Genomic DNA, 14,856 nt, shown 5'->3' with positions numbered 1-14,856 from the left:
TGTTAAAAGTAGTGTACGAAAGTTTCAACATGGAAAATATTATTTATGAAACCCATAATTTTTTAGGTAATCCATGAATGTAAAAGTTTCATATTTATCCTGCTCTCCATTTAAGTTCACAGAGGACAGTCTAGTTCCTTCTCCGGTCAACCGTAAGCTTGCGTCACACTCTCCTAAATAATTATTTAATCACAACAATTTATAGCGTTGATTGAGGTTTTTGCTGATATCTAAATCTATTATCAGGGAGTACTGGTAGTGCCGTACATCTCACTTCACGATGTGTCAAATGAAGATCTGAACTTTTATTAGTGTAATTTATAACTAGACAATGATGTATACAATGGAGGAGTAAAGGGACTGGTCACCATACCCCATTATCTCCTTCGCTTTCATGAATGTTGACTTTTGATCTCACTTATGAGGTTTCTATGCGAGAAGTTAATTGTATCTTTTGTAAAGTTTAAATAGTATTGCATTATTATCAATAGTCTATGTTGTGAGAATTTTGTGGAAAATACGAGATTTTAAACTATGATTCCATTCCATAATTTTCTGTTTGAACATGGGCAACGTTGAAGGCAAGTCAATACAGGGCAATAAACGGCGAGAAACCAAAACGATTGTAACCTAAAACGCAGGGTTGTCAGATCATTCCAGACCAGTGTCGCCAGCTATACACCAACAAGACGCCAGAAAGTAGCCAATTATCCCTGAAGATGATAGTGAAAGCAGTAATAAACTTTAAGAAAAAGTCTTACATTGTAATTATGAACATAACCATTTATATACATTCATAAATTTGTAGGAGTAATTATTTTATTGTTAATATTATTTAATACAAAGATACAGGGCCATTAAATGGCATTATTCAGCTATGATGTGTATCTTTGATACTTGCATTTTGCTGTTTGTCCAACCTGTATTCTGTCGTTTACAGGTTTACATACTTTACAAATTGCTTCATTCGAATTTTTCTTAAAATCTGTAGCGCCCTTGAAACCGGCCTGAAAATGTTAATTTTCTGCATTAGGTGAGTCTAATGGTACATTGTTTTTAAATGGTAGTGATATTGAATTATGACTAAATATCGGTACCGAATTTTGAGGCTTGAATATATAATTTTAATTAAACTACAATTATTATCTTTAGCCCAGGCTGTTCTCCCCCTCCTTGTACCAAAAGAAAGAATCTGCTAAATGCTAATAGGCCTAGTAAATCGCTGAATTTCCGCTATTATTAATTAACGGCTTGCTGCTCAACATCGTTTCTATTGATTAATATCGAAGTTTGGAAGTAAATTACATGTAGGCCTATTTTAAACTAAAAGTTTAATTGGTAATATAATCCACATATTTAATAAATTAATGTAATACCGTATATTTATATGCGTTAATTCCACTTAATTATGTTATAAAAACATCCTTGTAAATCACATATAAACGTTGTAGATTCTCGTACCAGAGCCTGGAGAAGTTTTCTACCCAATCTTGAACGTTACTGTGCCTTCTTTTGAAAATTAACGGAATTACAATAACTGACAGATATTTACGTTCTGATGAATATTACGTACAATGGATCACAGTCTTGTGAAAAGAATGTTTTAGTTGCATTATTTTTATAAATTTAAGATGGAACCGGAATCACGCAAAGTGAAATGGGTAGACACATATATTAAAGACGCCAGTAAAGTTGCCATATCGCTAAATGAAAATTTTCATCGCCACAAGGAATATAAAAGGCGCCAGAATGGCCACATTGGCAACTCTGCTAGAATGCCGATACACAGTCTATATTAGTATATACAATCACGAAGCTTGAGTTTTGAGGATACTAGGAATAACAGACTGTGCCAGTACTATTTCGCATTGTCTGTGATGAGGCGTTAGTAGCGATCATAGTGGTTAGCAACTAATGGATGCATATTTACTACGTATTGACCTTCGTGACTATGTAGTGGCCGATAATAGTTTGTGAGGAGCAGTAAACGAGTAAACTCCATCACATTCACGGCATCATTGATCTCTATGGTTGGCGCTTTGTGTGGAATCTGGATGCCAATTGTTTTCACCTTCGGTATATGAGAGAGTAGGAGATTCGTTTCGCTGAAGTACAGTTGTGGAAGAGATCAGTTGTAATTTTGTATTTTTAAGAGATTTTATGGATTGCATCGTATATAATTGAAGTTAAGATTCGATACCTCCTCACAAAGGGCTACACGGAGAAAAATCGTTCTTAAATTATTGAAAGCTTTTGACATTCCTCGGCTTCACGTCACGTAAGTAGATATCGCCTCAACTAACCCACATGTCTTGTAACATACTTCGGGCTCATATAACTTTGCTATCCACTTATTTAACACATCTAACTCATAATGAAACGCAAATAAGACGTCAGGCTCATGAAAAGTGTGAAGGATAACGAAGATTGGCCTAGTAATAGAAATATTTTTCTTCCTGTGGCCATGTTCTTGTCCACACCTGTGGAGTAACGGTCAGCGCGTCTGGCCGCGAAACCAGGTGGCCCGGGTTCGAATCCCGGTCGGAGCAAGTTACCTAGTTGAGGTTTTTTCTGGGGTTTTCCCTCAACCCAATAGAGCAAATGCTGGGTAACTTTCGGTGCTGGACTCATTTCACCGGCATTATCACCTTCATTTCATTCAGACGCTAAATGACCTAGATGTTCATACAGCGTCGTAAAATAACCCAATAGAATAAAAAAAATAAAACCATGTTCTTCGTCTTATTTGCATTTATCTTCAACCCATACTGTTCCTCTTTTGCTAACAACGTCATATCATCAGCAAATCTTATGCACTTTATTCTTCTTCCTCCATTATCACTCCCCCCATGTTGTGAAAACAGTTCTTTACTAAACCCTCCAAGTAGATGTTTAACAGGTTAGGTAATAAACGACATCCTTGACATACTTGCTCTTCCAATTTCATTTTCTTCTGACATTTCTTCTCCTATCCTGACTTTCGCTCGTTTCATATAAAGATTACTGAAGAAAGTTCTCTCTTTCCAATCAACGCCAATTTTTCTTTAGGATCCCTATCAGTTTATTCCAATTCACTCTGTCAAAAACCTTTTCTAGGTCCACAATTACTATATACACTTCTTTATTTTTCTCTAGGTATCTTTCACCGATTGTCTGTAGCAGTCTAATTGCATCTCTCGTACTTTTTTCCTTCCTGAAGCCTAACTGCTCTCCTTCAACTGTTCTTCCATCTTAGAATATAAACCTCTATTCAGTATTCGCAAGAGAATCTTCGCCGAGTGCGATATTAGACTGATAGTCCTGAACTCCTTATATTTCTTCTCATTATTTTTCTTCGGTATGGGAATCAACACTGTCTCTGTAAAATCTTGAAGCCATTCGCCTTTCTCATATATTTCGTTGCATAATGATAGAATTTGCTTCTTATATTCTCCCAAGCATTTCACTAATTCTATGGGGATTCCATCATCTCCAGTTGCTTTCACATTCTTCATGTCCTTAAGCGCTAGTTCAACTTTTTCGTTTAAAATAGAGAATCCTTTTTCGTCTTTTCATGTGGCATCTTCGTCTCTTATAGCTAAGTCATCTGGACGATTTTTTGTGTCATATAACTCTTCTACATATTTCGTCCATCTGCTTAGTATTCGTTGTTGTCTTTTATTTCATTTCCGATGTCGTCCACATGGATTTCCTGTTCTTATTTGTGAAGTTCAAACATTTTACTACCTTTTCTCTCTAGATTCTGTATTTCTTCACATTTCTCTTTCATCCAGTCTTCTTTTGCTTTATCAGTTTCTCTTCTTAGTTCATTGTTGAGTTCCCTGTAGTTTCTTGTACCTCCTTCTGTGTTGATATTTTTCCATTTTTCCCCTCATCTCCGTCTGCTCCAACATTTCCCTGTGACCCACGATTTCTTAATTCTCACACCTTCTGTGTATCCTATTGTTTCTTCTACTGTTGTCTGTATACAACTTTTTAAATGAGTCCAGTACTCATTACTATTCTCAGGTGTGGATTCTAATGTAGCGGCTTTCTCTTGAAAATTTAAATCAAATTTTCTTCTGTCTCGTTCATTCTTCAGTTTTTTCCATGTTCAGTTATTTCGTCACCTGTCTCTCTCTTATCTTCTTCAGACGAATATCTACTTCGCCTATCAGTAGGACATGATCGGAGTTAATATCCGCTCCTGGTAAAGTCTTCGCATTTTTAAGCAATTTCGGAATCTTTCCTGTACCAATATATAGTCTGTCTGATATCTCCTTTCGTTCCTTGGGCATGACCATTTGTATCTTCTTCGTTTATGTTGTTGAAATAATGTATTTCCAACAATCATTGCAATTCTTTTACAGAAATTCACCAAATATTCTCCTCTGTCATTTCTTTTTCCCAGTCCATATTTTCCAGCTGTTCTTCCGTCTTGTCCTCCTACAACTGCATTCCAGTCGCCCATTAGGATTACATGCTCCCTTCTTCTCCTTGTCTTCTATCCTGTCATAGCTTTCTTCCACTTCATCGCCTGCTAATCCACTTTGTGGCATATAAACATGCACTAGCACTAACAAGGAGAGGACACGCTCCGTATATCACCGAATTACATCAGATTTTGTGACATGAAAGTACAAGACACTGTTTAAAGTCATACCTGGTATGGGTGGCCAATGACCGCTCGTTTTGGAAATACTGGCTATTGTTTATGACAGGGCTGGGCACATTACGTGATTCTGAGAAATGAGCTCTGTGTGCTTTAAAGAGCGGGTCTTCCGAGCGCTGTGACTTATGCATACTGTACGTCATTCAGTGTAGGTGCAGTGGTGACTTTGCAGTATGATGGCGAACTTTGAAGACGGACCTTCCGCTGTAATATACTATACTGTGATATGTCATAAGGGCTGAAAATTAACCAATAGAAGACCAAGTACATGATTTTTGGATGCAAAAAACAAAAAAGAGTCGTGATAACAACAACCCATCTAAAAATTAATCAATATAAATTTCAGAGGGTCTCTAGTTTTGTATATCTGGGCTCATTAATCAATGACAATAATGATATTAGCGAAGAAATTGATAGGGGAATTCAAAGTGCTAATAAAACATATTTTGGATTATTGAGGCACTTTAAGTCAAGACTTCTTACAAGGGAAACAAAATGCAATGTTTATAATGTTCTGGTAAAACCTGTATTAACATATGGCAGTGAAACGTGGACCCTCTCAAAGACTAATATGTCAAGATTGAGATCCTTTGAAACCAAAATTTTAAGGAAGATATATGGCCCAATATGTGATAATGGAGAATGGCGAATAAGATACAACTTTGAACTTTACCAACTATATAAGTCCCCTGATGTAGTTACAGTCATTAAAATATCAAGATTAAGATGGGCAGGACATGTGCAAAGGATGGCAGATCATGAGATATCCAAGAAAGTTATGGGGAATAAATTTGAAGGAATAAGGCGTGTAGGACGACCAAGACTGCGATGGATGGATGGAGTGTTAGAGGATCTAAAGAAAGTGGGAATTAAAGGGTGGTGGTTGGGTGCCAGGGACAGAGATGCATGGAAGAGAGTTCTAAGGGAGGCCGAGGCTCAAATTGGGCTGTAGCGTCGATGATGATGATATGTCATAATATATGTATAATTTAAAATTATACATTACTAAATGTACTATAATAACTTATTATGCAATATAAATATCGAATAAATACTCTAATATAATGTACCTGAGAAAAATTTTCTTTAAGTTGTATTAATTTATGGTCATATATCATATATCATAGCATATCATATATCATATCATATATCATAGATTATATATTATATTATATTATATTATGTATTAACGGGATGAAAATAATGCACTTAGAGAATCGGCTATGAGAATTAGCTACAAAATTTGCCACGAAATTGCAAAGGAATTGAAAACATTCAACGAAGGTAACTTCATCAAGCGATGTTTAATTATATTGGCAGATGAACTCTGTCCACAGCAAGTAGGGGAAGTGGAAGCCATACGCCTGTCTCGTAGAACCGTGGTGAGGATATTGCAGTATGTGCGTATGGGTTATGTAAATAAGCCTAATGATTTGTGTGTGTGCATAGAGCGAAGTTTATTTCATTAAATTAATAAGAGTGTTATAAAGTCTGTTCTGTACAATGGATTGATGTAATATCCTTATAAACTATTATGTACTGACAGACAGAATGACTAGAACAAGCGTGGCTCTTGTTATATTAATGGAGGGAAGGTAGCTGTAATGTGAGTCCGCCACTGCGTGAGCATTCTGCTCTGGCTTGGAATTGAAGTGCCTTGCGGAGCGAGAGCAGCTCTGGCAGATTAAATGGAGCCACACTCATGCCCGACCCTGGTTTATGACATACTTCCGTTAGGTGCCTAATAGGAAAGCATTAGACTGTGTAACAGCGTAGCTCATGTGGTTGGATGCTGAGTTGTCATCCAGGCAACCCGAGTTCGAATCCTAATGCCTTCTCATTTTTTAAAGCTTATTATTATTATTATTATTATTATTATTATTATTATTATTATTATTATTATTATTGTTATTATTATTGTTATTATTATTGTTATTATTATTATTATTATTATTATTATTATTATTATTATTATATTATTTTAATTAACTTTCAGTTGTCAGTTCCTATATTCAAAGCCATGTTGAAATATGCGTAGTATGCATCAAAATTGATAAACGAACGAGAAGTGTTTGTGAATGTGAAGGATAACTGTTTCGCAGCAGAAGTGCGGAAAAATGTGTGTGACTGTGGACAACCTTCTTTCATTTGCTGTGCATGGTGCAGGAAATATGTATGTTTTGTGTGTTTTTATGACATCATAATGAATTGGGTACAAAATGAAATGGAATAGCTGCTACAGAAATATAACAAACACCAGTGACACATCTTACCTTCGTGCGTGAGCAGTATTTCATTGTTTATCCTTTACAATACAATGTTAATTAATTAGTGATTTTTTTAAAACGTGATGAAGCATTCAATACATTGAGAAATACGATATAGGTATGTAAGTAGATAACTGTGATCACAATATTAATCATTATTATTAAAAGAAAAAAATATAGGATAAGTTAAGATTCGAACTGAGGTTGCCTGGATAACAACTCAGCATCCAACCATATGGGCTACGCTGTTACACAGTCTAATGCTTCCCTATTGAGCACCTAACGGAAGTATGTCACAAACAATAGCCAATATTTTCAAAACGAGGAGTCATTGGCCACCCATACCAGGTATGACTTTAAACAGTACTTCTTGTACTTTCAAATCACACAATCTTATTTAATTCGGTGTCCCCTCCTTGTAAGTCCATTGTCTTCCTTTGTAGTCTCACCATTATCATCCGGTCATCTACATAACGCACTGATATCACTTTATCTTTCACACGTGGTCCCAATAATACTCCAACACTATGACTCCCTTTGCACTCACCATATGAATAAAACAACCCAAATTCGTCACTCACCAATTCACCATTATTTTCGCACCTTTAATTCTGATATTCCCATCACATCCACTTTGCTTCTTCTCATTTTTTTGCTTCAATTTTTCCAACATTCTTGCCTGCAGAAGAGTCCTTACATTCCACGTCCCAATCCTTAGTCTTCTTTCCTTCTCTCTGTTGGGTTGCTTCATGATGTGTCCTTCCCCAGCATCCCCTTCTGTATGGGGGGATATTTTACGTCCAGAATCTTTTACTGTGAAAACACTCATCATGCCTTGTTTGCAGTTTTTCTTGGGAAAGATATATGCTGTAGCTTCCCGTTGTTTTCCGCTAACCACTCTCTCTTTCGCATTTTAGAAAGATCCCAGCACGGAGGTGAGGAGCGTGGATTTGACTAATTAGGCCTCTAATTTTTAAAATAATAAATTTTCTTGTATTTTAAATTGAAAAGGATCTTACTTTAACCAATATACATGAATTTCATTATTATGTGTATGTATTTATTTACACTGCAAGTGGGCAAGCACCCGGTAGCAGTGCTATACACAATATAAAGAATACACAACAAAATTACAATACAATTATACAATACACAATACAATAAGAATACACAATACAGTTTGACACAGAAATTACAATTAATAATGAAACATAAAATAACCCAATTTTACAATACAAGCTATATATGTATAGACCCTACATAAGTTTCAATAGTCTTTCACTTTACTCTCATCTCACTCACTGTAGAGGCACTATGACGCATTTCACTGACACTCTTTAATTCATTTCACTGACACTATAGCACACATTTCATTGACGCTATAAATTATCACTGATCGGAACTATTCACTGCACTGTAAAACCATAACTTCACTGACTCAATTCGCTTTACTGATAAAACAGTTCAAATAAGTCAAATAATTTACACCCTTATGCATATATACTTATATTCAGTTAAGAGTAAATTAAAAAGAAAATCTCTCCTGAAAAATTATTCTTTTTGACTTGTGCCTTTTCCCGGCGACCAGAGAATTATCATGCCAACTTGTAATGCGTTCGCCTGCACAGCTCAGTTTCTGTAAATCACTTTCAGTTATTGGAACTTTTCTTTCAGTTATGATGGATGGGATCAAGATGGAACCTGTGGTTGACCTATTGGGTTCAGAACCACATAACACATGTGAAATAAAAGAGAATACGACTTTATCGGAGGTAAACTGAAAAGATTCTCTATGTATTTTGTTTGTTTGTCTATCAATTGCAATGTGCAAGGAATTAGACATATACAGTACTGAGTAGATATCTGATTCTATTGTTAAAGTCCAATGCTGCTGGATAAGAAAATAACCAAACAGGGTAAATGTAGATGTGAAACAAACAAAGCATTAATCGAATTATTTTTCCATAACAATGATTCTAATATCGCAGGTTAAAAGGAAAACATCAATTGTAATGATCGTACACTTATTTACAGAGAATATTATTAGAAATGATATCGTTATAAAAACATTGCACAAAGGAGACGTGGATTTATACTGTGTGTGTATTCGATTTTGCTAAAGAATCCGTGGTAATTCGGTAGAAAACGTTTGTCAATATAAAGGACGTCAGTGACATGTTAAGTAAATTGGGACTTGTAGTATCCGTGTACTTGTCAAATTCAATGTGTTATATGTAACATGTTAAATCTTTATCAGCAGAGATGAGGCTTTAGGTCTGGTTTGTTCAGGTTTTTTTGTATCTCTTGCTTATACGTGTTTTTTGTTAGGCATACTAAAAGCCTGAAAAAACCAGACTTAACCTGTCACTGATTCTCGATTAGATCCATCATATTGATCAATTTTTCTACAGAATTACCGAATCCCTTTTATTATAGTGGCTTAAAATATTCCATGCTATTATTGTATTCTAAATATATGTAGTACAAAAGATATTATTCCACTGATCTTCTGCAACAGTATTGAATTTCTAGTGATGATTTGGGGGGGGGGGGGGGGGAGAGAAGCATACAGAGTTAAATTTGAAATACGAGGCGTGTTCTTAAAGTAAGTTCCGTTTTCAATTATAGCCGTCACATCGCTGCAATCGTTATTTTGCGCATGCGTGTTTTCTTCTTCAGTCCTCAGACAAGCTGTGCATGCAGTTTCAGAGCTTCTGTCCGTGTGTGTGGTTAGTTGTGATCAGTTGAAATGTTTAATGTGATGGAGCACCCCGCCGACTGTGAGATCCGCTCTGTTATCTGTTTCTTGAGTTTGAGAGATATCAAACCAGCTGACATTCATCGTCAACTTTGTGAGGTGTATGGTGATGATGCCATTAGTGATGGAATGGTCAGGAGATGGATTAGGAAGTTCAACGAGGGCCGCGTCTCTGTGCGTGACGAGCAGCATACCGGTAGGCCATCTTTGATCAATGACTATTTGGTGCGTGCTGTCGGTAAAAAAATTCATGAGGACAGGAGGTTCACAATTTCTTCGTGTTCCTTGAATTTTCCACAAATGTCGCGGAGTGTTCTCTACAAAATTGTGATAGATCGATTACGATATCGAAAATTGTGCTCACGATGGGTACTCAAGATGCTCACCAAGGAACACAAAACTAAACGAGCTTCCAGTGCATTGAGCTTTCTCACACGTTACAGTGAGCAAGGCAATGAGTTTCTTGACCATATCGTGACAGGTGACGAGACTTGGGTGTGTCACATGACACCTGAATCGAAGCAGCAGTCCATGGAATTGAGGCACACTGCAATCACCAAGGAAAAAGAAATTCAAATAAACCATATCTACACGGAAGACCATGGCGACGATGAAGTGAAAACAGCAGTGTAGGAGTGGTTTGCATCGCAGGCTGGCGATTTTTACAATGAGGGGATAGAAAGAATTATGCCACGACTCGATAAATGCCTCCATAATTGAAGCATGCATTTCCAGACCGTTGTAAGTGCCAATTTGTGAAGTTTACAGTAGGAACAAAAATAGTTTCATACAGTACATACAACGTTGTGACTTGCGCAACCTGAAAGTGCTCTACTTTATAACTTGCAGCAGCACTTTCTTCATAACCTTCCGTAATATTGTCAAATAGTGCACCTGCAACTGATATATGTGAAAAAATAGATTCTCCCAGTATCGGCACTTACAACATTATGGAAATGCACGTTTCATTTGTGGATATTATGTTGAGAAGTAATTGAAGTATGGGGAATACAATGCAACACAAATGATTTGTAAGTATCTTCCCGTTTACTTACTACACCCTTTTGGAACTTACTTTAAGAACAATTTTGAAAATGATTTAAGGAAGATTATTGCGTTATCTACTTTAAGTCAATTGGGTTTAACGCCTCGTATATCACATTATTCCTGTGGGGATTTTAAAAGCCGAAAGTTTTGCCTCCTCTATGATGAAGAACCTTGAGGTTGGATATCTCCATTGTTTGTTTCTTTTGCTATGTTTTTTTATAATTCCAATTTGGTTATGTCTTCATTACAAGTAATAAAATATCGAATTCGAGAAGACGTCTAGTCACATGGTGTAGATACTGAGTTAGATTCTTTTACTCATATTACAGCATGTAAATTATTTTTAGAATGGAAGACCTGGCTAATTATCTACCATTCCACATGTCCCTAAAGTCTCGTATCTCTTCTACCTGTAAGTTTCTTGTCTAAATTGTTGCCTTTGTTGAAATAATTAGCCAGTGATTGCCATGCAGAACTTGATTGATAGCTGTTACGAATGCTGTCAACTTGAACCTGGGTAAATTAATTTATTCATGACATCTTGATGTTTTGTAGGAAGGGGATTTATCGCATCGGCAAGTGGCAGGCATCAAAACAGAATGTGTGGACCGCAGTTATGATCTCACATCTGAGGTAAAAGTTGAAGACACTCCAGAGCCTGTTAGCCTTCTTATGATGAAATGTGAAGTTGAAGACACTCCACAGCCAGTTACCTATCCTATGGTGAAGTCTGAAGTTGAAAGTACTCCTGTGCCCATTACCTTTCCAATGGTGAAGTCTGAAGTTGATGTAAGTGTTTCAGTATCTTTATGCAGATATAGCTAGTGTGATTTAAATATAACAGAGAGGCATTAACAATCTGGAAATATTAATCGATTTTCCTTTTTTCCTTTTATTATTTTTTTGCAATAATTTTCTAAACTTAAGCTGCTCTCGCTTTTGAACATGACATTAAATAATATTGTGCAAATACATATTTGTGGCGAACAACAGAAAGGATTATCTCGAATGCATGGAAAAAATAGAACTTAGCATCAGGATTTTATTGCAACTTTACAATATAATGATGTAGAAATTACTATGCTAGTCATCAAGTGAGATATTTAAACTCATAAATATGTTTATTAAAACTTTTGTCGACCATAACAGTTCTTCTGGGCTTATATTATAAACCTGTATGGTTGATGATGGTGGTGGTGGTGGTGGTGATGATGATGATGATATATATTTATTAAAATTCAGGAAAAGATTGAATGTCATCGAACTTTGCAAAGAAGTAAGTTTATAGAAAAATAGTAATTCAGTTTACATTATGAAGGTGTTTTGTTCTGTCACAAACAAATATGAGAGAATGGCACACTTTTCAGTACCTCAGCTGCTGTTGACTCACAATTCTTTCGTCAGAATGCATGTTCCATATTCTGACTTTATTTTTCTAATTTATTGGGATAATTGAAGACCTCCCCAGAAAAGTGGTTGTAGCATATTAATGAAAAATGTGACTTGGATAGAAAACGTAATTCTGAAGCTTTTAAATATAAAAATTAATGATTGCTTTCAATAACTGAATAAGCTTGTATCCTTGATTAGTCAAAAGGTTCTACTAGTAAATATAAGCCTAACGAAATTGTACTTGAAATTATTTTCCTTTCTCGTGAAACCTGTCCTATAGAGCTGTTGGCTACACCCTTATTTGAGAGAGTTTTCCAATTGTAAAATCAGCCTTGGTTTAGTTATTTGGAAAATCTGAAAGAGGACATATAAGTTTTAAAAAATTATGAGAACTGGAAAATTGTTCGTGATTGTAGAGTTCAGTGGGACTATATTCTAAACTATGCAGCCAAGAGATTTCATAGCTTATAGAGCTTAATAATAATAATAATAATAATAATAATAATAATAATAAAACTAATAATAATAATATTAATAATAATAACACTTACTTGCAAATGGCCTCTAAGGAACCAGAATTTCATTGCCACCCTCACAAAAGCTCCCCAATCAGCCCCTTTCCTGAGCAACATTAATCCTGTCCCTACCATCATATCCCATCTTCCTCAAATCCATTTTAATATTATCCTCCCATTTACGTCTAGGTCTCCCATAAGGTCTTTTTCCCTTAGATCTCACAACTAACACTCTATATCAGACGTGGGCATCAGTAGTACATGTCGAAGAGTCGAACGCAAGGACGTGATCTCCCTCCCTCCACACCCCTAGCTGGAGTACCTGTCCGACTGGTTGAAGTACTGGCAGTTAGTGGTGGATTTCACTAAAAAAAAAAATCACTCTCTATGGAAGATCCTGAAGTAAAAAAGTCTAAAAATATTATTTCCACAAAGAACGGGAAAATGAATTCATTTGTTGCGAAAAAGGGGAAAGCGTTAGGTGCTTATTATGCTGCAAAATTTTACTAGCACGTTGAGCGACATGAAAAGACTCGTTTTAATGGAACAATTTTTTTTTTATTTTATTTTTTATAACAATAGTAGTCCACACCTGTGGAGTAACGGTTAGCGCGTCTGGCCGCGAAACCCCAAGTGCAGGTGCACAAATATGGCTGGTTTAGATGTATATAAGCTTAAAAACTTTGCAAAGTAAAATATTCACATCTTCGGAGTTTTGTTATGAAAATTGCTTCTATGTTAGGCTCATCCTTTATTTGTGAACAGTTTCTTTCTCAGTTGGCCATTGTAAAATCCAAATCAAGATCACGCATTTCAGACGAAAATTTATTCTATCAGCTCACAATTGCAATGTCTGACATAACTCCCAATTTTGAAACACTTGCTGATTTACGTGACGAAGAAGAATAAACGAATCCTTTCTTTTACGGGCATGAGTCAATTGACGTAAATTGACAAAAAGAACGAAGAACTACAGTAAGAAGTTTAAAAAATAGCCTAATTTTTGTTTTTCTGTTTCTTAGTAATGTGCTTGATATTTTGTTAAGAATCTATTTTTCCTTAGTTTCTTAATTTTATTTTCAAAGGATGCAAATTAGTGACTGATGCCCTTTCAAAACAAATTGGTTCAGATTATGGCATTACTTTTTAACTGTTGTGGAATTGTACGTTTTATATAATTTTATAAGGTTTTTACAGTAATTGTTTAAATTAGAAATGCAGTTATGTTTCAGCTTTTTGTAAAATAGTTTGTATTTGTTTTGGAAAATTTGTTTTGTTTCATTGTCATTATTCTTAAAAATAACATTTGTAGAAAACTATGTATCTTTTTGTCCTGCGTAATTACTTAACGTTCCGTGTTTCAATACTTCACGCGATCCACCGCTGAGTACTACGTTAACAGGTGATGCGTGTTGCATCAATCAGAGTAGTACGGCGCATCTCTTTAAATGCCCACGTCTGCTCTATATGCATTTCTGGATTCATCAATACATGCCACATGCCCTTCCCATCTCAAACGTCTGGATTTCATGTTTCTAATTATGTCACGTGAAGAAAACAATGCGTGCAGTTCAGCGGTTTGTAGCACTGTCCATTCTCCTCTCACATCATTCTTCTTAGCCCCAAATATTTTCCTTAGCACAATATTCTCGAACACCCTTAATGTCTGTTTCTCAAAGTAAGAGTCCAGGTTTCACAATCATACATTGCAACCTGCAATATAACTGTTCATCGATCAGCGCGTCTAGCCGCGAAACCAGGTGGCCCGGGTTCGAATCCCGGTCAGGGCAAGTTACCTGGTTGAGGTTTCTTTCCGGGGATTTCCCTCAACCCAATACGAGCAAATGCTGGGTAACTTTCGGTGCTGGACCCCGGACTCATTTCACCGGCATTATCACCTTCATTTCATTCAGACGCTAAATAACCTAGATGTTCATAAAGCATCGTAAAATAACCCAATAAAATAAAAAAATAACTGCATATAAATTCTAACTTTTAACTTTTTTGAGAGCAGACTGGATGACAAAACCTTCTCAACTGAATAATATCTATTTCCTATATTTATTCTGCATTTAAATTAATCTCGAGTGTCTCATTTATATTTGTTACTGTTGCAACAAGATACTTAAATTTTTCCTCCTTTTCAAACGATATATTCCAGTTCTTTTGTTTTACAGTATTTCCAGGTTATATCAGTGTCACTGGTTTGCTGGAATTTTGTCCCAC

The 14,856-nt window shown here is 35.9% G+C and overlaps 1 protein-coding gene across 3 annotated transcripts in view; it reads left to right on the top strand.

Moving 5' to 3' along the window:
* Window positions 1-1,822: 1,822 nt before the first annotated feature.
* LOC138691817 (zinc finger protein 226-like) overlaps window positions 1,823-14,856 on the top strand; it is a 97,803-nt gene continuing 84,769 nt past the window's right edge. For 2 of the 3 annotated variants that reach the window (XM_069814288.1, XM_069814286.1), the window contains exons 1-3: window positions 1,823-2,278; window positions 8,593-8,690; window positions 11,279-11,512. In XM_069814288.1, coding sequence (XP_069670389.1) covers window positions 8,595-8,690; window positions 11,279-11,512 — 330 coding nt within the window. In that variant the 5' untranslated portion in view covers window positions 1,823-2,278; window positions 8,593-8,594. The remainder of the gene's footprint in view (window positions 2,279-8,592; window positions 8,691-11,278; window positions 11,513-14,856) is intronic. The other variant, XM_069814283.1, reaches the window with a different exon arrangement.

Source organism: Periplaneta americana, chromosome 16, assembly GCF_040183065.1.
Source record: "Periplaneta americana isolate PAMFEO1 chromosome 16, P.americana_PAMFEO1_priV1, whole genome shotgun sequence".
NCBI classification, from domain to species: Eukaryota; Metazoa; Arthropoda; class Insecta; order Blattodea; family Blattidae; genus Periplaneta; species Periplaneta americana.
This window is presented reverse-complemented; position numbering and strand designations above follow the sequence as displayed.